The sequence below is a fragment of the Rhipicephalus microplus genome, unplaced genomic scaffold (assembly GCF_043290135.1).
Source record: "Rhipicephalus microplus isolate Deutch F79 unplaced genomic scaffold, USDA_Rmic scaffold_13, whole genome shotgun sequence".
In the NCBI taxonomy this organism is placed as follows: domain Eukaryota; kingdom Metazoa; phylum Arthropoda; class Arachnida; order Ixodida; family Ixodidae; genus Rhipicephalus; species Rhipicephalus microplus.
In genome coordinates this window covers 28,033,391-28,059,311 of record NW_027464586.1, presented here as the reverse complement: position 1 = coordinate 28,059,311, position 25,921 = coordinate 28,033,391, and the positions used below count along the sequence as shown (strand labels likewise).

General features: G+C 46.2%; 1 protein-coding gene across 4 annotated transcripts in view; it reads right to left on the bottom strand.

The window, feature by feature from the left end:
* LOC119165924 (ATP-binding cassette sub-family C member 2) overlaps nt 1-25,921 on the bottom strand; it is a 1,429,043-nt gene that overhangs the window by 605,231 nt on the left and 797,891 nt on the right. For all 4 annotated transcript variants that reach the window (XM_075882663.1, XM_075882666.1, XM_075882665.1 and 1 more), the window contains one exon: nt 831-906. In XM_075882663.1, coding sequence (XP_075738778.1) covers nt 831-906 — 76 coding nt within the window. The remainder of the gene's footprint in view (nt 1-830; nt 907-25,921) is intronic.

Sequence of the window (25,921 nt, the reverse complement as noted above, 5' to 3'; positions counted from 1 at the left end):
TTAAGGTCTCGCCTGAGCGCATCGGCCGAAAGCTTCTGCGAAACGCGCCTTGAAGGTTGACCAAGAGGCTATTTCCGCTCTGTGATTGGTAATCCACAGTTCTGCCACAGCCGCGGGATAACAATTGAGATAAGCGAGCTTGTCTGTGCCATCCCAATTATTGTGGGCGCTTACCGCTTCATACTCCGACAGCCAGTCTTCGGCGTCTTAGTCGTCGGTCGCGTTGAATGTCACTGGATCTGGCTGTCGTGGCATTCCGGAACAGATGACAGATGGGATTATCACTGCAGGGGGCTGGATATTGTTGTCAGGCATTGGCGAGGCGAGGGGCTGAGGTACAGTTCGGGAACGGAGTTCCAGTTTGAGACAACCAGCACTCTCCACCAAATGTAAGAATACTGTTAGACGCACGCCGGGGTGGAGCAACCGTTTAATGGGCTTAACAGCACCGAGACAGCAACCAGCGGTTTCAGCAGCAGCTGCAGCAGCACGAGCCTCCGCCACAATAAAGGTCTTCTTCGTCGTTTTAGAGCCCGTATTTGTCACTACAGAACATTCAACAACCTCACTAAAAAACATAACGACTAGTCACTGGACCAAAACCACGTTACTAGCTGATATATTATGAAAAATTGTCATTATTGGCTCTGAATGTATGTTCATGTAGACGGTAGACAGCCACTACTTACCAAAACGTAGACGGCCACTACACACAAAAAACAGCTGCTCAATCTATAAATTCCAATTGCACTGATTATGATCGGACTGATCACGTTAGGTATTAGTAAATTTCACTGCGTTGTTTGTTCAGAAGGATTTGATACGCTTACCTTTGTTGACACGTCTTTTTCTGCTTGTACAATCTTTCCTTTGGATCCGCCCTCCCTGACATCCCGAGCTTTGGTCCTGCAATTGGAATTCATGTTAGCCAAATTATTTAAAATATTTTTGTTCAAAAGGTGACTCATTAGTGCCAGTGGAAGGTTTGCCAACAACTACACCATGGTGCGTGCATGGCTTTATTGGCCATGTACATTGCCATTTGAGGCCTTCGTGCTCCATCGTCATTGCAGTCGTAGCAGTAATACGAGTATATGTGCGAAAGATTGAATATGGCTTAAGTCAGTTATGCCTGGTGTGAGTAACGAGAGGTCGAATGCTCGGCGTATAGAAACGAGACGGCTCTAGGATCGCTGGGCGATGGAACATGCGATTCGGCTGGCTGCTTTCTCTTGGTTTAACTGACTATGAAATGTTGCTTCTTTCAGTCTCCTCGAATAACTTCCCATAGCTGCCAACAAATCCCAACGAGCCGCTTCTTTTACATATACGATGCAACCCCGGCTCCTCCTCAGTTGCTGGAACGCGGATGCACCGGCTCATTCTCTGACGTCGTGCGAGACCGGGCGGTGAGCCAACAATCCTTGAAATTTTTAGAGGGTGTCATGTTAGCAGCGCTGCCAACTGTGGTGGTTGCTATACAACAGCTCTGGTTCATCTCGGAGCATGTCATTCACGAGCCGCAACCTTCTTTACATACGCTACCTCTTTTACGTCCCAAAAACTACCTCTTTTACAAACGAGACAATCAAAGGCTCTCTGGTGCATCTATTTTCTAGTGCATCAGTGTTTTGCGTTTCTATTATCAAATACTAGTTGTTTTGGTATGCAGAAACACGTAATGCTTCTTTCTTGCTGTACTCGTTGTGTCCGCCATCAGATTGAAGCACGTGTTCTGGGGACTTAGATTAAGCGGGCGAAGAGAACGTTTGCCGGTTCTTGATGATTATCATGTTCTTTCTGTTGCTCATGGACTAACAGCCAACTGAACCAACCTCTATGGTAACAATATTTTTTGAACTTTTTTGGCTGTGAAGTGAACACATGAGTAAAATGTAGGCACACGCCTTGACAGGCGATTGGAAGAGCATGTTCGCAGCAGTTCTTGAAAAACGCTGTGTTAAGTAAAGCCCTAAACCACACCCACTGAACCGCAGTCCAGAATAGTTACCGTAAAGACGAGGGGTGTGCTCTAGAGTCCTTCTTTATTTCGGAGATATCTATCAGTACTATTAGGACATGTCTACATAGTTATTTCTCCTGCTACATGGTCTCGAGTCTGCATCTTCCCTACCTTGCTATTGAAGCTATACTCTGTTTTTACGTTACTCAGGTAAGAACTTCAAGAACACTTCAAGGAGATACGACAGAAACTGATACGCAAGAAGCCAATCAATGAGCTCACACTGAGAGGGAAAGCAGAGAAATTCAGAGTGTAGCTTCAGATCAGATACTTGGCTCTTATCGAGGAAACCTGCCTTATCGTTCACGCAATGAATGATAATCTGACGAGTATCATTACTGAGTGTGCAGTGAAAGTTGAAGGTACGGTAGTTGGGAAGGACTATGGCAAGCTATCCCAGAAGATAAAAAAACCTCATTAATAAACTTCAAAGTGTAAAAACGTCAAGCACAGCAGAAAAAATAAAACTAGCAGAGCTGTCGAAGTTGAATTATAAGCGTGAATTATTTGATGTAGGAAGGTACATTGTAGGAGGGTACATTGAACATGCTCTAAAGAACAAAGGAAGCTTCAACGTGGTGAAGAGGAAACTTTGAATAGGCAAAACCAGGTTTATGCACTAAGGAACACAAAGTAAGTACTAATATGAACAGGAGAGTTAAAATAACAGAAGAATTCAAAGGGATCTCTAAAGTAACCGGGAAAGACACGGCTCTAATGTAAGAACTAGCAGCAACCCAGATGACATCCCACCAGTAATGACAGAAGTAAAAAAACCATTGGAGGGAATGCAAAGAGGCAATGCCGCTGGTGAGGATCAGCCGAAAGATGGAGCACTGATCAGATCAACTGAAAGACAGAGCACAGATTAAATTGGAAAAAGTGGCTAGCCTGTTTAGGATGTTTTGTTTGCTGTGGAGGGCACCAGAATCTTGAAAGAATGGTAACGTAGTCTTGATTTATAAGAAATAGGAAGAGAAAGACTTACGGAACTACAGTCTGATCAGCTTGCTCTCGGTCGTACAGAAACTATTTACAAAATTAATTGCTAACAGGATGAATACAGCACCGGAATTCAATAAACCAAATTAACAAGCAGGATTTCGAGCATGCTTCTTGACAGTCTACCGCATACTATCAATTAGGTTATAAAAATGCTCAGAATACAGTCAACCATATACATAGCCATTATACATTACAAGAAGGCATTTGATTCAGTAGAAATATCAGCTGTCATGCAGACACTACGAAATCAGGGCGCCGACAAAGCATATAGAAAGCTCCTGGAAGAAATCTACAGAGTATACTGGCACCATAGTGCTTCATAATGAATGCAATAGAATACCAATTAGGAAGCGTGTGAGACAAGAGAATACAATCTACCCAATCGTAATTACCGCGTGCTTGCACTAGTCTGTAAGGGGCCTAGCATGCGTTGACATAGAAATAAGAGTTATGGGAGTGTACCGTTGGAACTTGCGCTTAGCAAATGACATGGCATTGCTGAGTAAATCAGGGAACGAATCAAAACTCTTAATTACAGAATTAAACAAGGAGAGCAGAAAGGTAGACATTCAAAGTAATCGGCAGAAAACGAAAGTGATGTACGAAAACCTCGGAAGAGAAAAGCGCTCCGATATAAGTATTAGTTCACTTGAAGTTGTAAAATACTACGTCTACTTAGGACAGGTTAAAACCGTGGAGCCGAACCATGAGATTGAAGTAATTAGAAGAATAAGAATGGGGTAGAGCACATTCGGCAAGCACTGTGAAATCTTGGTTGGTAGATTCCCACTATCCTGGAGGAAAAACGCATACAGCAGCTGCATATTGCCGGTACTTACCTACAAAGCAGAAACCTGGAAGCTTAAAAAGAAGGTTCAGCTTAAATTGAGGACGACGCAGCGAGCAATGGAAAGGAAAATATAGGTGCTACCTTGACAGACCAGCAGAGAGAAGAGTGGATCAGGAGACATACCGGGATTGCGGATATCATAAATGAAATCAAGAACAAGAAATGGACATAGGCTGGGCATGTAGCACGTAGGTGGGATAACCGCTAATGATTAAGTGTAACAGACTGGATTCCCAGAGTAGGCAAGCGGGTGTGAAGGAGGCAGAAAGTTGGCTGGGCAGATGAGATTAGGAAGCTTGCGGGTGTAAATTGGCAGCAGCAAGCACAGGACCGAGTTGACCAGAACATTGGAAGGGTCTTTGTTTTGCAGTAGACGTAGTCAGGCTGATGATGATGATGATGATGATGCTGAGACCGTTACATAATTTCTTTACCTGTCACGGTGGTCTGGTAGCTATGATATTTCACTGCTCATGTGCAAGTTACGAAAGTGAATCCCGGCTGTGGCGCCCGCATTTTTGATGGAGGCGAAAATGCCTGAGGCACTTCATCTTTAGGCCTGACCACACGCACTTGTCGCAGCGCATCAGTGCGTGATATTCTGACGCAGCGTCACGCCCTCTACTTATGTAGAGAGTGGGCGTGCAGCGACTCGTAGCCACAAGCCCACCGCGAGATCTAGTGGAGTGGGCACCTGGCGGCCACTGGTTGGAGCGCGTGTTGACGTGACTCATTTAAAGGCATGCTCGCTTCTTTCTTTTATAACTTAAGTAGCAACCTCGAGTACAATGAAACTGTTTCTATACAGTGGTAATTTGCTAGGACACGTTGCTGGGCTAGTTGGTTGGGGTTCATTGACTATATGGGCATAGCGCACCATGACGAAGACACACGTGCGCTGTGTGTGTGCGTCTAAGTTTCTGTGTCCTTGTAGTGGTGCGCTATACCCTTATTACTGACAGTGGTAATCTTCAATTTTCATGCCTCTGGCAGCTCTCTGCCAGCCAGAGCTAGCCAAAGGGTGAGCAAGCTAGTTCCGGTTGGGACAAGCAATATAGTCATTGTCAGGTGTGGGGGGAACCCGAGACAACCCGAAGCTTCCCAGCGTAAACGTAAACAAACGCTACCGTCGCGGCACCAAACGAAACGATGTGCCGCATTTGCGTTGTCTTTTTTTTCTGCATTGTCCACTTGCGAGTACGTGGCTATGTTTGCCGAAGAGGTCAAAGAATATCCTAAAGCGTACGCATTTGGGGTACGACTTCACACGCTCGCACGACCACTTGGCGCGTCCGCGAACGAAACATCCAGGTGGCACACGCCTCCTCTAGAACAATACAAAGTGAGCTGCCGTGCCACTGATGGCTTAACAAGTTCATGTCTTGTATTTTACATGTTACAGTCACTGCACAACACGACGCTAACTCGAGCGAAAGTGATCGTGTTAAAAAAAAAGAGCTTGAGAATATACACCTGCGCAGCTATGGTGTAGTATATATCACAAGCAAGCGTTTACCAAATATTGACTGTTGGGCGAGCTGTTGCTTCGACATAGACACCATCCTGAGGACACAACTAAACAAGACACACTAGAGAAAACTGATGGGGTCAGGCGCACTCCTCGTCTGTTTCTTCTCGTGCGTCCGTTTAGTTGTGCTCTCGCCATGGTTTTTATTTCATGAGTTGACGAACTTGCGTTTTTATCTAAAGTTTCGAGATGCGTAGGTATCATTACCACGAGGGCGCGTCGTATTTAAAATGAACTTCTGCACGACGCGTTTTCGACATATTTGGAGACATACGTGGGCGTCTTTTCTTTTAAAGTCTCGTGTATCTCAGTTTCGATATGAGATACTAGGTCATATAACACGGCAATTTTACTACGAGGCGAAAAATTACAAAACCGGCAATGAAATGGGACACAAAAGAATGTGTGCATTTATGAACCTACCTTCGTCAAATTTCTTCTCGCGTCGACCTGTCGTAGTGCAACATAATACCATACCACATATGCTGAACTTTAGACTAAAGTACGCTCGCACGTCGTTCGCTACCGGCGAGCATCACATACATAAACAAACAACTGCTGCGATCTCCATTATTAAATCAAAACCATCTATCACCATTGATGAATGATCAAAGAGCCAAGTTCTAAGAGGTTAAAGCGTGCGAAGATACAACGGAACGAGTGAGTTCGACCACAATCGTCTGCGCTAACTAGTGTTGTGACTCGCGTCCCTAGGCGCCAGCTATGCTGTGCCAGAGAAGCACAGCCAAGGCGCGTTCACACGTCCGGAACTCACGTTATCTCGAAAGAAGCGTCCAGCGGCGGGGAGTGGCAAAAGGAGTAAAAGATGGTCCGTGATCCAACGTCCCTACAAGCATTTTTCTCGATTTATTGTTTAGTGAGACGACAAAGCAGACCGACCGTACATGTCATGTCTACAAGATTGAAATTTCAACTCCGTGGCTGCCCTTTCAGGGAAAGGCAGCAGCAGCAGCCACCCAACCGCCAACTTGTCCTGGGAAGGAACCCATTTACCCTCTCCTCAGTGAACCTTGGCGCAGAGGAGCATTGCATTGGAAGATGCAAGAAATATTCGGCGGACCGTGTGTTTTTACTGATGGCCTGTGGGCGATATTTTGTGTGTGTGCTTGGTATTTCAATCAGAGAGGAGGAGCCCGACAGGGCTTAAAACGACGCTGCACAGCGCTGGACGTCACTCTAAACAGTTCGGCCACCAGGCTTGTGGTTTGTGAAACTCCTAACTTCTCTATGCAGTAAATAAATTACAATAGTGCCATAAACCAGCGGTCTATGAATGAGAAACGCCGTTTAGAAAATGAGCGTGAAATATAAAGACTAGCGCACGAGATTGCACTCCGTAAACGAGAACTTGAGTTGAATAGGTCGGGCAGTAGTCGCCAGCAAGTGGTAACTCATCGCAACTTGAAGGCAGAGTTCTGGTTGCCAAGGTAGATGCAGCCATATAAAGAATCAGAGGATATTGGCTTCTACTTTATGATGTTTGAGCGGAAGTGCAAGCAACTGTTATTTGAGTGCGACACATGTTATCGAAGGCTACTCACAATTTTACCCTGCGAGGAAGATGATGCTATCGAGTGACTCAGTGAGCAGGACACGAAACACTATGAGGTAGTTAAGGCGAATTCGTTCCAAATATTCTGAACTTCTGTCTGAAGCAAAGCGCAGAAGCTCAGACAAGAGTCGGAAAGACAGCGTGAAGCGGAAGGACAAGATTTTTAAAGCGAGGCACGTTGAAAAGCGCTAATTGTTGAAGCACGTCATGAAGGGCTAAAACCGGAGATCGCGCCAGAAAAGGACTCGCGTATTCTAGAAAGCAACAAGCTACAGCATGTGGAGAGCGAGGCCTTGGCCGGTTTCGAGGTAGTGACGGTGTAAAAAGAAGGTCCTTGCGAGGATGAAGTTGGTGCCAGCAGCCCTAATGGGCTCAGTAAGGCGCTGGAATCCTTCCTCGTGCCTCAAAAGGACGTCTCAAAATCGTGCCTTGTAGATATAGTTAGCGCAGTGGCTAATTAAAGCAGGAACGCGATGCTTCAGGAGTGTAGCGATGCCATTGAAAAGGGCCCAGTTATTGACTTCATCAGCATTGACAAAGATAATTTTGCCCGACAGTCCGTCGTGACACAAAGTTCAAAATGCTTGAGCGTGACGTAAGGTGTAGCAAAGCTCCAACAAGCTCCACAACTCCTCAGGCCATGACCCGGCCTAATGATGCCACCGAGAAAAAGGAGGCAAACAATCTTCGCCGAAAAAGAAAGAAGAGGAGGCATTCGGCACTACGTAGGTCTAGGGCAGGTCCCCCTCCGCCTCGAGAAAGACGAAAGGCTAGGCCGTTAATCCGTTTCAAGAAACGTCAACGATGTTGTTCCTCGAGGCACAAGCAGCGAGCTAGGTGTAGAGAGGGTAAACGAGGTGCGTCAACCCAACGATACGTGCGGTTCATTTTGACAACTCTGAGAAAGCGACCTTGACCGAAGGGTGAAAGCCAAAAAGGCACAATCGCTAATTACCGTGTGGGGCAAAAACAAATACACTATTACCCATACTTCCCTCGTGTTTCTGGTGTCCCTGTCACACTCTTGAGGAGAGCAAGCCGAAGTGCCAAATAAGTGGTGACAGCAGGACACCGCGTAGTGTTTGCACATTTTGTAGCCTCTGGCGTGCTCAAAAACTGCCGGGACCGCAACCCCATCATGCGCGATTCAAAAGAATCTCGTTGAGAAAGGGGAAATGGTCAGTTCGAGTAACTTTTGCAATGGCGTGTTAAATATGGTTACTCAGAGATGGTTTGTAAATGCAGATTTCAGCCATTTTAATTTTGCATTTTACGTTATGAGGTGTTAATATTTAAAAGCGAAGCATTTCTTAACGAATTTCGACAACTTTAAGCATATCTATCTATCTATCTATCTATCTATCTATCTATCTATCTATCTATCTATCTATCTATCTATCTATCTATCTATCTATCTATCTATCTATCTATCTATCTATCTATTTAACTATCTATCTATCTATCTATCTATCTATCTATCTATCTATCTATCTATCTATCTATCTATCTATCTATCTATCTATCTATCTATCTATCTATCTATCTATCTATCTATCTATCTATCTAGCCGCCCAAGACTTTTAGCTTTCCTGGCCGTTTCGATAACGGAATCAATACCAAACTTGGTATAGTGTAACATGACTGTATAAAGAACATATTCAACTAGTCATAACATGAAAGTCATGATATGTATGTCATTAATGCCATGAGTTACATATCATGGTCTTGCGTGTCTTTTGGTGGTTTAGTTCACATGGCAAATTACAAAACGGGTATTGTATGGATTGATTCCATGGCAAACAAGCGACAGACCCTAACATGAAAATCATTACATGCGTGTCATGTAACAACAGTACTACATGCCACACTCATGATATGCTCGTGACCGTTTCGCTAGCGTCGCATATACCAAATATGGTATTACGGTACGTGAATGGATGGCAAAGGTATGATATTAGTGCAAACATGATTAAGAAGAGTTGTGTGTTATGAAACAATATGACTACATGCTACGCTCAAGATGCGCTCACGGCCATTTCCCTAGCTTCATTTGTACCAAACTCGGTATTACGCCACGCGAACGGACGACATACGTAAGTGACACATCCAAACATGATGATTACGGCATGCGTGTCATGTAACACCATGACTGCATACCACACTCATGATGCGCTCGCGGCCGTTTAACTAGCTCACATATGCCAAATTTGGTATTACGTGACGTCAATGACTGACGAAGGTACGTGACTGGTGCAAACGTGATAATAATGAGATGCGTGTCTTGTGAGACCATCACTACATGCCAGAATGCATTTCGACCCATGCGCAGTGCGCGTGCTCACCGGCATTCATTTCATCGCGTCACGCCGGCGTTGCCATGCCAGGCGCCGGTCCTGCCACGTACTCGCATGCGCGCACCACGCTGTGTTGACTTGATGCATTCTCGTTTCTGCGCGTCCGGCCTCCCTCCGTCACGAAGAAAGGGAGACGCAGTGTTGTCTGGGTAACGCATCGGCACAAAATGCAGCATGTCGCATTTCGCGCTGGTGTCCGTCGGGCTGCGTGGACAGACCCTGGTCACGCCAGTCACGCCTGGCATCACACTATATAGTTCTCGCGTTTTGCTAACGTAGCCTCGCTGTGCCCGGAGTGCGCGCACGTCAACGCTTCATTGGTGTATATTGGGCCCTTCATGAAGCGCTCGCGACCGTTTCGCTAGCTCCACATAAAAAAATTTTTGTGATACGTGACGTCGATGCATGACCAAATATAAGACTGGTGCAAACATAATAATCTTGACATATCTCATGTAAGAACATGAGAACATCATAGCGTGCTCGCAGGCGTTTCGCTAGCTCCACATATATTAAATTTGGTATAACGTTACGTGAATAGATGACGAAGGCGAACCACGCATCCAAACATAATAATCATGACACGCAAGTCATGTACGGCATCATTTACCTCCACTTCGTGACGGTGCGCTGATTTTTTTAATTCCCATTTCAACAGTTCTCCTTCGTGCTTCGCATATCATCGATTCCCACTGTGCGTGGAATCTTCCGATTTTTTTATGCTGAAAACCGCGACATTGAAGAACAGTCGCCTTTTAAGGTGGAGCTTGATTCTTCCACAATATCAATTTTACGTTAGGTATAAGAAGGGCAATTTGAATATAAACGCTGACGCACTCAGCTGTTCTTTCTAAGCTATGTAGGGGTAATCTTGATGTATCAAAATTGATAATATAGCCTTTTTTTCGTGCAACTTATGTGAAATATGTAAGGTAGCACGCCTGGTTCTCAGCGCGAGTGAGTCCTGAGAGTTTTGAGTCGGCACATTTTGTTAAAGCTAGTAATGGAAATTGGTTAGCCATACCGCTTTTGGCTTGGTTTGTTCGAAGGGGGCTGAGTGCTTGCTTGTGCATGTGGTCAACTTGCTGTGACGATGTCAAAGGTTTCAGCAATTATGGAGACCATGCGACAAGCAAAGGCGAGTTCCTGGCATTCAACGACAGACCTTTCCATCACCACTTCGTAGAGCAGCGGTGACTGCTTCCCTCCGTGACACATCTGGCGACAGAGAAGCTGTTGTAACTCACGTCAATAGGTGCCAGCCATGCTGTTTGTGAGATGCAGAGGCGAGGAGCGTTAACACGCCCGGATCCCCCGTTCTCTCAGAAGAAGCGTAGAGCGGCGGGGAGCGACAAAAGGATTAAAATAAAGTCCGTGATCCAACGTCTCTACAAGCATTTTCTCCTAAGGCTTGTTTAGCGAGATGGCAAAGCAGACCGACGACGCAGGTCGGGTGTACGAGAATAAAATACCAACTCTTTGGCCGCAGTTTTAGGGAGAGACAGAGCAGCTACCCAACCGCCAACTTGTTCAGAGAAGGAACCCATTTACACTGTCCTCAGTGAACTTCAGCCCGGAGGAGCATAGCGTTGAAAGATGCAATAACTATTCGGCAAATTGTGTTTTGTTACTGATAATCTGTGGGCGGTGTTTTGTGTTTGTGATTGCTGTTCCAATCAAGGAGGAAGAGCCCGACATGGCTTAAAACGACGCTGCAGAGTGCTGGACGTTGCTCTAAACCATGCAACGGTTGAACCACCACGCTCGTGGTTTGTGAAACTTCTAACCTTTCTTTGATGTAAACAAGTTAAAATAGTGCCATAAAGCTGTTTGTTTTTCGTATCGGAATTTCGTCAGCGTTCGTTTCCTCCACCCGAAGTTACGCCACGCTACCACAAGAGACCGGGTAGACCCCGGTATGCAACAACTGGTGATCACAGCTGAGATTCGAAGCGACTACTGGTGAAGAGCGCATCATTCGCACCACTGCACAGAAAGCAGGCACGGCACCACAAAGATCTACTACGAAAAAAAAAGAACTCGAAAGTTGACCCCTTGCGTGCGTCGGGATTTGTACGTAACGTAACTTTTGAGGCATGTGCACGAAGCAGTTAGCAGGCAACAGTTGGACGCGCTGTTCACAAAAGGACACTTCACCAGAAATATAGGAAAATTAATGAACAGCAGCTTCAAACACTCGCTGCCACCAGTAATTGCCTTATCTCAAATGGTGGAACAGTCTTCAGAAGACAACGCCATGCGTAAAGACAAGCGAAGGTGCAGTCTCCAAGCACCTGCGCTATAGTATACGCGCACTACGATCCATCGAGTCCTCACAAAGATGGCGGTGAGGGTGTATCGTATATATTCGATGTATTTTAGACCGAAACCTCCTGGAAACTTTTCAAAGAGCTTGAATCACTAAATTGTCTTGTAAGCGTCTGGTGACCCTCGAACAGTTCTGCCTCCCCGCGGGTCGCCAAAACTGCTCAACTCGAGAGAAAAAGAAAACCTCGCTGCTTTTCCACAAAAGCGAAGCAATGAACATGATAGCGACAAGTTCATAGATCACGCACAAAATGGCAAACACATGAAGACGCGCGCCGCGTTTCTCACGCAAAAATACCACACAAAACGTACTCACAGGTACAGATGAACGCGAATAAGAGTCTCAGTTGTTATTCTCTGTATTTAAAAAGCGTTGTCTTTTCGGAAACAAAGACTGTGAAAAGGTTACAGCGGCCTTTGTGCACCATTTAAACACAACAATATTGTTCCGGTGCAAGCTAAAGACTACCTAAGATGTACGATCCTCCCCACCGCAAGAAAAGGACACACGAGTGAGCGTTGATTCCTTCCTTTCCACGGGCAATGTACGCATTGGCGATAAAAGCATGAGCCGCAGCTTCGTAACGATGTGGTGACGCGGGCTCATTGCACAATCTTGTTGGTAATGCTGAAAAAAGGGTTGTTCCCCCCGATATTCCCGTCACCAGTGGTAAGTGGTAGATACAATAGCTTGCCCTTCGAACGTTGAAGGACGTACGTCTCTGTGGCGCAGTCATTAACGCCTTGCACCCGTGTATCAAAGGTCTCACGTTCCCTTTCACGCACCGGAGTCTTTTCCTCAATTTTTCTTTCTTGAATTTGCATCTAATAAATACGCAAACATACATAGTGACGACCACACCAATGTCAACACCGACGCTGGCGGCTAAATACACCTGAGAGTGTTCTACAATTGGTATCGCAATAAAACGAAGGCCAACCAGAAGTGCGCTGTGGGAGGACGGAGCAACACAAGAAAAACGAGCGCGCTATGGCTGGCTTTGGCAGCTTCCAGGTAGCCAGAAGGGCAAAATGGAAGAGCCCGAGTGAACGGCCTGCTCCACCTGAGGATGTCGCCAGTAGACTTTTTTTGCGAGTTGGACGTGTTTTGTGCGGGCTCCAGATCGACTGTGCAGGGGAGTGTTTTTGCATGATTCGAGCTTGCTTTTATTAATTATTGAAACAGAAGTGTAAACCTGTATAGCACTCATTACAGTCTCCGGCTGCTGGGGAGGTCAGTCACTTGGTATTTTTCTCCTACCACCACATGACGGGGGCGCAAGCACACCAACCACGTAAAGTTCTTTAGTAAAGCTTACAGCTTTTTTTCCTTAGGGTGTTCTTTGTACGCCACGTCTTTTAACATTGAAGTGGAACAATTCGTCTACACGTGGATATTGGAGAAATAAAAAAAAATCGTTAAAAAGACTGTAAGGCGTTCAGAATGTGGGTTGTGTTTGAAAACAGAGGCTAGTGCGGATGTGAATGCAGAGGAGGTTGGCGCCAAAAAAGACAATTTGAGGTCGAGGAAACTATGGGAAAAATTATCATTTATCAGAGTGAACTGATAAGAGTCACCGAGCTGGAGCCTGAGTTGGCGACTGACCGAGAAGAAATGAGGGTTATGAGTGAATGGCTTAGGTCAGCCGAGAAGGCATTGGCGAAGGCGGCCAAGATGAACAAGAAAGGAGCCGATGGGAGAATGGTAGGGTGAGAACAACACACAGAACGCCGGAGAAAAAACGAGAGCACAAGTTCGGAGAAATCAAGTTCAATCAGTTCAATGGACATAAAACCCAGCTTTCCCGATGTAGTGTTGGTGGTGGAAGGGGACAAAGCAGCCGGCGTTACAGGCGCAAAACACATCCAGGTAAGGGACACGCTAGCAGAAAAGTCACAGCATCTGATAATCAATGAAGAATAGAATTTAAATTGAACACAGAAGCAATAGCCCCGCCGCGGTGGTCTAGTGGCTAAGGTACTCGGCTGCTGACCCGCAGGTCGCGGGTTCAAATCCCGGCTGCGGCGGCTGCATTTCCGATGGAGGCGGAAATGTCGAGGCCCGTGTGCTCAGATTTGGGTGCACGTTAAAGAACCCCAGGTGGTCAAAATTTCTGGAGCCCTCCACTACGGCGTCTCTCATAATCATATGGTGGTTTTGGGACGTTAAACACTACAAATCAAATCAACACAGAAGCAATCAAAGAGAGGGTGAGAGGGGACAAGAGAGTTTCAATAGGGACGTTCCCAGGTTATAAGCTGGAAGCAGTGATGAGGCAAGCGACCGCAAAGCTCACAACTATAGGTAATGAACAAAACCTCGTGATAATACAGGCGGAGTAAACGACGTCTTGATTGAAGAAACGACAGGACGAGCGACCTCATTGGCCAAGGGGGTTGATGACAAGCCTGCCGTTCTCCTCAGGAAAAGGCAGTCGTATACACAATACCGGAGGCACCGACGCATGACGGCAACCTGGAAACAGCAGTTTTCGACACAAACAAAGATATATGACAGATAAGTCGAGATAAAGAATTTCAGGTAGTGCAAATAAACAGGGTAGTAAAAGGCTAGGTTGTTTTCGACGACCAAGAATTCTCTTCTATAGGCGGCTAGGTCCTTAGGTGGCTTGAGGACTTGCAGGGCATACGTAGCGTTTTTTTTCTCGGTTGGCGGGGGATGGGGGGAGCACGCACTTTTTTCGGTGGTCAGGATAGCTAGTAATGAAGAAAACAGCCAGGGGGAGTCTTTACAGGTGGTAGAGAAAAAAACAGATCAAAGGTAAAAAATGGAGAAGGTGCATGCTGCAATCAAATACATTACCATTTAGTATGCCAGAAAACGGTGAAATGGTTAGAGTTTGAGATGCAGTAAAAGAAAGCATAGATAGATGTGTATGAAGTTACATAAACACACCTTGAAGACTTCGAACAGCCACCACAAATTCTGAATTATACTCGGAAACAATGGAACAGGATCATATCAGAAAGGGAAGGTGGAGATTTTAAAATTCTAATCCTTAGCTAAGCCAAATGAGAGAGAGAGTGAAGCAGACGTGCTTGGAGCACCTCTTGGTTTCGAGCACAGCAGGGAGAAAGAAAACATGGCTAGGTGTAGGCGGCTTTTTATAAAGAATTTTGAGATAGTAAACTGCATACGCACTTATAAGAAAGAACTTTGGCATGGGGCCGAAATAATTCTAGGAAACATGAATGCACACATACAGAACCTTCACACATATTCAGGCACCATTGGCAAGTATTGCTAAATCACTGAGAGCAAAATAGTCTTGCGATAGTTATTACGGGACCTAAGTGTGAGGGGAAGATTAAGTGGGAAACCAGATACAAGCTATCGTGCATAATTATTGTCTTATGTCAGAAGAAATCTTTGGCTAACTTAGAGAGATGAGCATAGACGAGGAAGGCAATAGTAGCTATCGTAATACACATAAAAATACAATACAAATGGTATATGAAACTGAAAACAAGAACATAGGTCTGCGTTTCAAAGCTCGTAATTAAATGCCACACAAACAACACTTATAGTCGTGAAAGTCGAGGACACAGTAGCAAAACTACGGGTCAAAGAGTGGAAGTATAGAGAGCTGTTGCATGCAACGACGAGAGAGAAGATAACAGAGAAGAAAACTATTGGCCAGAAAAGAAAGAGTAAGCCTATACTTTGGTGGAACAGAGAAATCCGGGAAGTGACCAAAAAGTGACGTCAGGCATCAAGAAAGCACGTAAAGGCAAAAAGAAAGAAGCAGCCACCGGGTGAACCCAAGCAAAAATGGGAAATATGTTTATGGAAAACCATTTTGTAGATTCGGTCGAGGCAAAAAATAAAGATGAAACTTAATGTTCAAAGAAAGAAATTGTAGAAAAGAAGAAGGTTGCGCCTAAAATATTTTGGGACCACCTAAAAGCGCTACGTGGAAGTCTGTCGCTGTGAAACAACGTATGGTAAACGAAGGAGCAAATAAATTAGTAGGGTACAAAGCACTAGGCTGTATTCAAAAGGTAACGTCAGATACAATCAAAATGGTCGCCCAGAGGACTTCCCTTGTGAGTAGAAGTGTGAAAAAGAGTGCAACCAAGGAATGAGTAGTACTTGAGAACTTCAATTGGAAGAAGGCCAAAGAAATACTTCCTGAGGGCACTAATCGGGGCTCAAATTGGGTTACAGTCAGCCTCATTATCAGACTAGAACGTTGAACTGAAGAAGTAATGTTAGAAAAGAGCTTACAGGAGAAAGAAATGCCAGAAACTTGGCAGAAATGTAGAATGCACCTAATCTCTAAAGACAACAAAGAAAAGGTTAACATTCGCTCGAATAGACCGCTAAGCATTACGTCGATGATATACAAGCTGGCAACGCATACAGTAAAATAAATATAGAAACGCGGGCACAGCAAAATTATACCTTTGGAAAACACCAGAATGGTTTCCGCATCAACAGGTGGTTAGACGATAACCTGTTTGTTCTTGCTAAGTGTAGGAAAATATCTAAAATAGAGACGAGGCTCTTATACGTAGCTTATCTGGAATTCACTGGGCCGTATGACAACGTTAATCAGGAAACTTTGTGAGACATATTGAAGGAAGAGGGCATAGGCGAAAACTGTGAAAAGCTTTCAGGGATATATACCAAGAAAATACACTTTGCATAGAATGGGAAAGAATAAGTAGCAATGATAGCATTGAAATTACCAAGGAGCTGAGACAAGGATGTCCTTAGTTTTCGCTGTTTTTCATGCTGTACGTGGTGAGGGTAGAAAAAGTGCTAGAAGATAACAGTATTTTGTGTAGTCTGTCACACAAATAGGCTGGTGCGATTGTTCCGCAAAGGATATTGTCATGTTTGCGGACAGTTAGGACAATTATGGCGGCTGACAGACATGTCCTTAAGGGAAGGCGAGGCTTTGGGACTAGGATTTAGTGCAACAAAATGTGTATTGATGGTATTGAATGACAAGAACACCAGGTGGTCTTAATTCAGGGCCAAGAAATACTGAGGGTAAGTGAGTAGAAGTACTTTGGAATACGGGTAATTGGGCGAGATATATGTAGGTACATGAAAAAACACAAGCAGCAAGGAGGAAAGGAATGCCGCCGTAAGGAAGCACAGAGCCTTATGGAAATAAAAAAGGAACGAAATGCTTCGAGGTCTGTAAAAAGGCGTAATGGTTCCAGGGCTTGCATTTAGGAACTCAGTGGTGGCCATGAAGTCACATGTGTAATCAGAAATGAATGTAACTGATAGGACTGTCGAACGCCTCAGGCTGGGCGCTCACTGGAAGACGATGAATAAGGCTTTAAAGAGAGATATGGGATGAACAGGCTTTGAAGTAAGGGAATATAAGAACAAAATGAGATTTGGGGAGTCTTGGGAAAATGAAGTAGTGTACATTCAAGGGAAGTGTTCAGGTATTTGTCTAGGAAGAGCGTGGACACAAAGTGGATAAAAAAACTAGGAGCCTCAGCAGTAAATATACGGGTGACAATGTAGACGATATACCAGCAAGAAGCATTATTCGAAAAATCAGCGAGGCGAAAACGATTTATCAGATGGCAGCGATGAAAAAGAAGCCGACAGGCTCTCATGAGCTACCGAAAGATAAAGAACGGAAAAAGGCGAGAGAGTCGAAGTTGGGTTAACAGTTGGGTACCATCCGCGTCGAAGTTGGGTTAACAGTTGGGTTAGCAGCCGAACGAGGAGAAAAAAATTGCCCGCAGCTTCCTTCGGGGGAACACTGAGGAGGATGCGGAGCATATAATTGGTTAACGCGGTGTTAAAGTGCGACTTACTTGGGTCGATGGCTAAATTGGTTAACGTGGTTGTGAAATGGGGTGTTAAATTGCGACTTACTTGGGTCGATGGCTAAATTGGTTAACGTGGTTGTAGGAGGGGGTGTTAAATGAGTGAACACGTACACACGTATGCGAAAGGGCGGCGCTGGTCGAAGGGACGTCGATCATTGTGTTTGTGGATTCGTTGGAATTCATTTCACCGCGACCTTGGACGTCGACGCGCCGTACAAACCAACCGACGAGCGGCAACTGAGCGAGCGAGCGCCGACCTTGAGTATATATACAGCACGACGGCGCATGCACTGAATCAGGAGAATTGTAGATGTCGAACGCGGTGTGTAGAGGAGGAAGGGTGCACAGATGGTGGAGGAGTGAAGCGCGCGCGGTGTGTAGAGGAGGAAGGGATGCACAGATGGTGGAAGACTGGGCGACGGCGCGACGGCGCATGCGCGCGCGTCAGCTGTCGAATGTTCGAGAAGCGGTGCGGACGGCGCACTACAAGGCGCGAGTATAAGATGCTTCCGCATCTAAAAAAGGGTGCGTCGGCTGGAAATGCAGGCAAAAGGAACGGGACATCGACCTGCCGTACTTCTATCCACACGTTTGATAGGACATAGAAGGGCAAGGTCACTGGCTCGCTAGAAGTAACTGAGTGAGAGAAGGAACTCTGTTTGACAGTAAAAAGGTCGGCGGGGTTCGGAGGCGAAGCGAATGGGTTTTGTTATAGTCCCGTTCCCCGTTCGGCAAAAAAGGCTCACAGGGTGCGACCACCATGCGTTGGACTAAAATTAATTGACAGCGGTAAGCGTTTGGAAAGACTTGTTAGCGGATTTGTTTTTTGTTTCGTTTTGAAGGTATATTTGGGTGTTTAGGTTGGTTCTGATTTAAGAAAGTTTTTTTAAGTATTTCAGCTATGAGCTATTGTTACGTAACAAGTTCCAGGTGTTGTGTATTTCTTAAGCAGTGTATGCTTTGCTTTAAAAGTAAGCGCTGTGCGTTTGCATACCGACACGCCTAGGAGCGTTTGTCGAGCAGCAGCAACGTTGTAAACCAATTTTGAGTGAGGGAGGAGACGCAAGAATATTCCTTGTGAGTTTTTTCAGTATTCGTGTGAAAACTTTCTGTTGTTATTTTTTGTTTCGTTCGCATGTGTCCGGAGTGGACGTGAAGAAAGCCAGTGCGTTAGTTCGGATGTTATTGTGTAGCTTTCGTGAAGACGGTAACCACCAGGCAGAATCAGTAGTTAATCCACGCAGGAGCACTATAACGAGCGTTACCGGAAATGTAATGTGGATGTTTCTGATGCAGGTGCAGCACGACAGTTATTTTTTTTTGTCTGCCAAAAAGAAATTCACGACTAGCTTTGGCGGTACAAAATTTTGGAGACTCAAAGATAGCTGGAAGCAAAATGCTTAATTTTATGAGTATAAGGTCTGGTATGTTACAGAAGATTACTAACACTGGAACACAAGTATGCCACGCAGAGCGCGTCAATTGGGTATTTATTTTTCTAAAAGCAGTTTAGGGGAAAATTATTTTCGTGATGTAATTGGGAGCTTGAGGAAAAGCTGAGAGAAACGCTTCGATTGCTACTTTGTGTTTGATTATAATACTTAAGAAACGTTGCTTTTGCAATATTTTTAGACTCTACATTTCTCAAGTGCGGGCAGGGTGCTCTCCCGTGTCTGTGGTAGTGTGTATGTCTATGTAATCTCAAGGAGGAATGGCCCATGGATGATTGAATATTGCCATATTGCGTCATCGCCAGTGGCCTGGATGACGCCACCAAACCACGACACTTCGGACAACCTTTCGGCTGGTCGCACTTGGGTCGATTTTCCCACCAGTGGACGAGCTGTTGCGTTTGGCAGGCCACCCTTTTGCCGCGGCCTCCGAAACGGAAGAAAGGCAGCCGCCTCAGTTTGTGGAGATAAGGAGCAGCGCGCCCTGCTGTGTTCATGCGCTGGGCACTGCGTGGCTTCAAATACTTTACGGAGCACCACCGTCTTTCGGGTCCGCGCAAAGGTGCGACACGTGGCATCTTCGTGCCCCCGTAAAAGCCACAATGTCAAGTTTCCGCTACTTACGGACGTCGGACCATCACGCTGTGCGTCTCTGACTGATGTGCCGCCGACGCTCAAACTAGCGCCAGATGTCCAGACATGGCCCCTTGGAGGTGCCTAGACCGCGACTGCCGTTCGACAAAGCGTGGGTGGTCGACCAGAGTGGCGAGATGACAGACTTGTTTCACACCACTCAAGCAAGATTCACCGACTGAGGCAGCATCGCCGGGACCATACACGTGTTTAGTTTGTAAATGAGTGTTAGTTGGGGGTGGTGCCAGCATAATGACACTCGTGTGCGCTGCGGGCACCTTATTGGACAGTGCCATTAAGACCTATTTTCTGATCGAGTGATCTGGGGAGATGAGACTGTACTTATCCAGCCCTCGCGGGCTGCTTAGAGTGGTTCACAGAGCTTGTTCAATTAAGAGCCGTTCTTAATGTACAGCTTTAATTGTATAGTTTTGGGCTAGAGAGCCCGTGTCATGTAAATATTGTAAATAAATCCCCTTTACGAAGTTCAACCTTCTCCTACCTCGACATCTTGATCCCAGATCTCCTGGGCCACGAACCCCGGTCGCAACAACGCGGACCCGTTTTTAAACCTGTGGAACGAAGGATATATTTAGGCTGACGAGAATGCGGCTCCGCGGAGGTGTTTTATTCCGGTACAAGCATTGAGTAGTAATATAAGCTTCCCCTAACCCCCCAAACGTATTTTTCAACTGGGGACGGGGGAGACGCTGCCTGGACGCCGTTATAGGGAGGTCGAGTGCTCTTTTGTTGACCTTGCCTAGAACTGCACGAATGCATTCTGATCGTACTTTAGCAGGTTCAGATAGGAGACGATTATAAAAATCAGCTAGTGGCAAATGTATTAGCCAGGTGCAGGGCATGTGTGCGTCGTAGTCTCCCTTTTTGCTGGACACGCGAGAAACGATCAAGGTACCTGATCGCCCATTTTACGTATTTTGCGTTGAGTAGTGTCAATCTTGTGTCCTTGATGAATAAAAAGCCCCATGACGCGATTTTCCTCGCGTTCGGGTGTTGGTGCGATAAGTAGACACAAAGGTATTTTGGTTATGCACTTTGAGTTGGGGTGGATATGCATGAATACCGCTTTGCTCGGGGAGTATTCAAGACGACAGTGACGAGCATATTTGGCCACAATAACTGCCACATGTTGCAGGTTTGTATTGATTTCTCTAACCGAGTTTTATGTTGTCCAAATGGTGTTGTCACTCGCATACAGCGCGAGCTGCACAACACCGACACCAGCCAACTGAGTAGGGAGCTTCATCGTGGCCAGAATGAATAATAGTGATGACAGGACTGCTTCCCGTGTGGTACCTTGTGTGAATAACGGATATAGGCCATGTTCTGTGTCTTCTAGGTGGATATAGTATTGGCGATTTGTGACAAATTGTTTGATATAACGGAAAGTATTACGCACACAGCCCGTTTGAGACAGGTGGGAAAAAATGATATCGTGGGTCACATTGTCGAAGGCACTTCGCAGGTCAAGTGTGACAAGCAGTTTATAAATGCAGGGGTGCTCGGCAAGGTTTAGGATCTCCTTGTAAATTGCAGCAAAACATCTTGTGCGGACAATCCCCATGAAACTGCGGTGACAGGTAGAAACAGTACTCCGAGCCCAAGCCGTACAGTGAGTAAGCGCACGCCGCCACACCAGCCGTAGGTGGACTGCTGTCTGCTAGCCACGTCGTGTTTCTATGTGCGCGTACGTAATGTACAGTCTCAAAGAGTGGTTTCTCCGGTTATCCCTGCGCGTGTATGCTTGTAGGTATTCCTGAATTGACTTACAAATGCATTTGCTTTTGCTCAGCTGCTCATCAATTGCAATAAGGCCAGCGAGTGCAACTTTTGAAAGTGATGTTTATTGTCGTGGTACCCTCTACGCACCGAATAACTTTAGAGTGGGTGCCGCTTTGTGCTTTATGCACATTGTAAAGTACTCTGAGAATTTCACCTACCAGTTGAACTATAAAATTGTGTGTCAACAGAGCGTTTTCGTGAATTGGTTGTAGAAAAAAACGAGGCTCCAGACAACACACTTGCGCGCTGTTGGTAGGTGTACAACTAAGGCACGGAGTTGATTACCGAGGAGCCTTAGTTGTGTTTATCTGGTCGTGGTACCACTACAAGGAAATATTACTCTAACATAAAACTTTACGTTTCACTTTCTAATGAAAATGGAGTCGCTGTGCGCAACCGTGTGCTACGATTTAAGAATGCTTGATAGGGCCAAGACTTTGAAAATTCAGTTAGACGGCATGCCTCATATATATATGTACGCACACCTTCAGGGACCCTCTTGCCACCACGGCGACAATCTTGGGTGGCCCGACACACGTCGAGAACTGAACAGCACGTGATAAGAACCGTTTGTGGACGTACACGGACAGTTGGTTTTGTTCTCAGTGTTGACAGTGGTTCTTCCTCTTTTTTACTTTCTTTCTTTTCTTTCTTTTTTTTCGTCTTTTTTTCATCTTTTTTCTTCCCCCTTTTTGTAATTTTTTTCTTTCTTTCTTTCCTTTTTTAGTTCCCTCTCACTTTCGCAAACATCTTTCTAGGTGAGAGGGACGCGGCAGCAACGAAGTTTGGAAGTGCATGTCAGTATAACTCATCCCCTGATGAAGGGAGGACACCTCCCGAAACTGTTGGGAATATACTCCCGTTGTGCCATATATATATATATATATATATATATATATATATATATATATATATATATATATATATATATATATATATATATAGTGGGAGTAATAATTCAATGGGCCAGTTAGTCTTCGTGAAGGTATGGGATATGGCACAACGGGAGCGTTGTCAACAAGGATAAATATATTTATTTCCCAACAGTTTCGGGAGGGGACCTCCCTTCATCAGGGGATGAGTTATACTGACATGAGCTTCCAAACATCCTTGCTGCCGCGTCCCTCTCGCCTTGAAAGACGTTTGCGAGAGTGAGAGGGAACTGGAAGAAGGAAAAAAAAGGAGAAAAAAGACGAAAAAAAAGAAAAGAAAGAAAGTAAAAAGAGGAAGAACCACTGTCAACACTGAGAACGAAGCCAACTGTCCGTCTACATCCATCTACGGTTCATATCACGTGCTGTTCAGTTCTTGGCGTGTGTTGGGCCACCCAAGATTGTCGCCGCGGTGCCGGGAGGGTCCGGGACGGCGTGCCGAAAGAAAGGGAAAGTAAGCCAGGAGAAAATTGGTGACAAAGATTGATAGCTGGAGACCATGCTTTTTTCTGACTGACTCGTACGTGTACACTGTCCTTTTTTTTCACATGCGCATACAAAGTGTTTACGTTCGCCTACCACTTCATGACCGTTGAAAGGAAACGGACGAAGATTAAAGGTAAATAGCCGACCAACCCATTAACGAGAAACCTTTCCTTTACACACACCGCCCGCCGCCCGCCGAACGACCAATTACGGGGAAACCCCTTTCTTTAGGCACGCCGTCCCGGACCCTCCCGGCACCGCGGCGACAATCTTGGGTGGCCCGACACACGCCAAGAACTGAACAGCACGTGATATGAACCGTAGATGGATGTAGGCGGACAGTTGGCTTCGTTCTCAGTGTTGACAGTGGTTCTTCCTCTTTTTACTTTCTTTCTTTTCTTTTTTTTTCGTCTTTTTTCTCCTTTTTTTTCCTTCTTCCAGTTCCCTCTCACTCTCGCAAACGTCTTTCAAGGCGAGAGGGACGCGGCAGCAAGGATGTTTGGAAGCTCATGTCAGTATAACTCATCCCCTGATGAAGGGAGGTCCCCTCCCGAAACTGTTGGGAAATAAATATATTTATCCGTGCTGACAACGCTCCCGTTGTGCCATATCCCATACCTATATATATATATATATATATATATATATATATATATATATATTGCCGCATTAAACTTGCAGTGAGAGTTCGCACAGCCAGAGAGGATGACGAAGCTCTTGCCCGGTCCTCTTTACGAGCGCCTTTCATTTTTAAATAAAGTGAGCTCTTCTATATCGGACTCCTGCTGTGTATGTGTTGTGACACTGGTGGAGGTGTGGGGTACATGTCAAGGACACTATCCAAGAGCCCAGGATCTAGTCTATTAAGACTTCCGCTCGTCGAAACACCCGTTCATCGCGCCAGCCGCCACCTGTTAGGCCTGAGCCCAGAGTTCAGTCCTTGGACGGAAAACATGACCGCGCCTGGAAGAAGGTGCCCCACCATGACGAGCTCAAGCACGACACAGGTGACTGTTTTCACCTCTAAAACTCCCGTGTACTTCCTTGGCAACACATATGAGGACGCAGATGACTGGCTTGAGGAGTTCGAGCGCACAGCCATTGTTAACGGGTGGAACGCCGCACAGAAGTTGGGGTACGGTATTTCCCTCTTCAAGACGGGGCTCGCAAGTGGTTCACGAATCGCGTGTGGTCAACGTGGGACGAGTTCCGGCGGAAGTTTCTGGACACCTTCGCAAACACCGAAAGGCGGGAGCATGCACAACGACTCCTCGAATCACGGATTCAAAAGCCCAACGAGTCTGTTGCTATGTTTGTTGGGGACATGGCTCGTCTCTTTCATCGAGCCGATCCCGATATGTCCGAGAACAGAAAGATCAGCCTGCTCATGCGTGGTGTTAAAGAGAAGCTGTTTGCTGGTCTCGTACGGAACGCACCTTCAAGCGTCAACGAATTTTTGAAGCAGGCGACCGCCATGAAACGCGCACTACAGCTACGGTACCGCCAGTACGACCGTCCGAACAACAGCGGTCAAATCAGCGCCACCGCCGTGACCACTGTGACACCTGACGAGCGTTCTTTGCGTGACCTGATACGCGATATTGTGCAAGAAAAGGTGAAGAAGCTCGCCGCCACACCGATCGAATGACTGCGCGATTGCGTCGGTCACAGAAGTTGTTCGCGAAGAAATAAGGCAAGTGCTTTCACTTCCCGAGCCGAACACTGAAATAGTTAGGCCAACATAAGCAGATATTCTCCGTCCACAGCCTAGATCTAACGTGCCGCCACCTCAGCAGTACCACCAGCAACAGCCGCCGACAGCGCCTTGGTACTACAGGAAAACATCGACGCCGATGCGACCCCCACTCTCCAAAACCGACATATGGCGTACCCTCGACTACAGGCCCCTGTGCTTCCATTGTGGAGAAGCAGGCCACATTGTGCGGTATTGCCCTCATCGCGTTGCCGGGTATCAAGGATTTCCGTCCACTACCCCTCAGCGCTATTTCGACGGACGACGCAACGTTGAAACGAGCACGACGATCCCGCGGGACGTTTCTCCTGGGTTCCGGGCACGCTCGCCCTCCCCAGGTCATTTTCCCCAATCGAATAGAGGTAGCAGCCCGGACAAGTCGAGAGGAAGATCTCCCAGTCCACGCCGGGGAAACTAAAAGCAGCGACCTTAGAGGGGAAGGTTGCGAATTGCGGAAGATTTGAAAATGCCCCATTATCGCCGCGCGAAGTGCCGCACATTTTGAATGAACCGATGAAAGACGAGATTGTCACCGCTGATATTACACTTTCAATTGACGGTCACGACGTGACCGCACTTGTCTACAATGGTGCGGACTTTTCAATAATGAGTGTGAATCTGGCCGACAAACTCAAGAAGGTGAAAATGGAATGGACGGGGCCGCAAATTAGAGGAGCCGGAGGCCAGCTGCTGACACCTACCAGAAAGTGCACCGCATGAATCTAGATCGGGGATTCATCATTCGTGGCAACCTTCGTTATACATTCTGAGTGTTCTAAACAGGCCATCTTGGGTATGTATTTCTTGCGGAAGTACGGTGCCATCATAAATATACCGGACGGTGTACTGACCTTCTCAGCGGACCATAGTGCAGCGCTGCAGCGCAAGCCCATGCACGTGATTGACAACGTGACCATGCCACCGTTGTCATGCCGCCTCGTCTCTGTCTCGTCTCTGTCAGCATACTGGAGAAGGTGTCGCGGAACAAATATCGACGCTTTTACTGTCTCGAGGAATCGTTATTGCCAGAAGTCTCGTCTGTGTAGTGTCTAAGCAAGCAGAGGTCCTGTTGACAATTTTCAGCAACGAGCGTCGACACGTTATAGAGGTTACCACAGTTGCATACTTCGAAGAAACTGTAGAATTTCACGAGTGCTTCGCAGTACAACAGGCAGAGACGCCAGCCGCATAACACCACTGCCTGTCGACGTGAGCACAGATTTATCGCCAGCGCAGAGGCAGAGTCTTCTAGATATTCTCGGCCAGTTTGAAGATTGTTTTTCGTCGACCTCGAGGGTATATGAAACGCCACTGACAAAGCACCGAATTATAACGGAAGAGACGTCAAGACCAGTTCGACAAAACCCATACCGCGT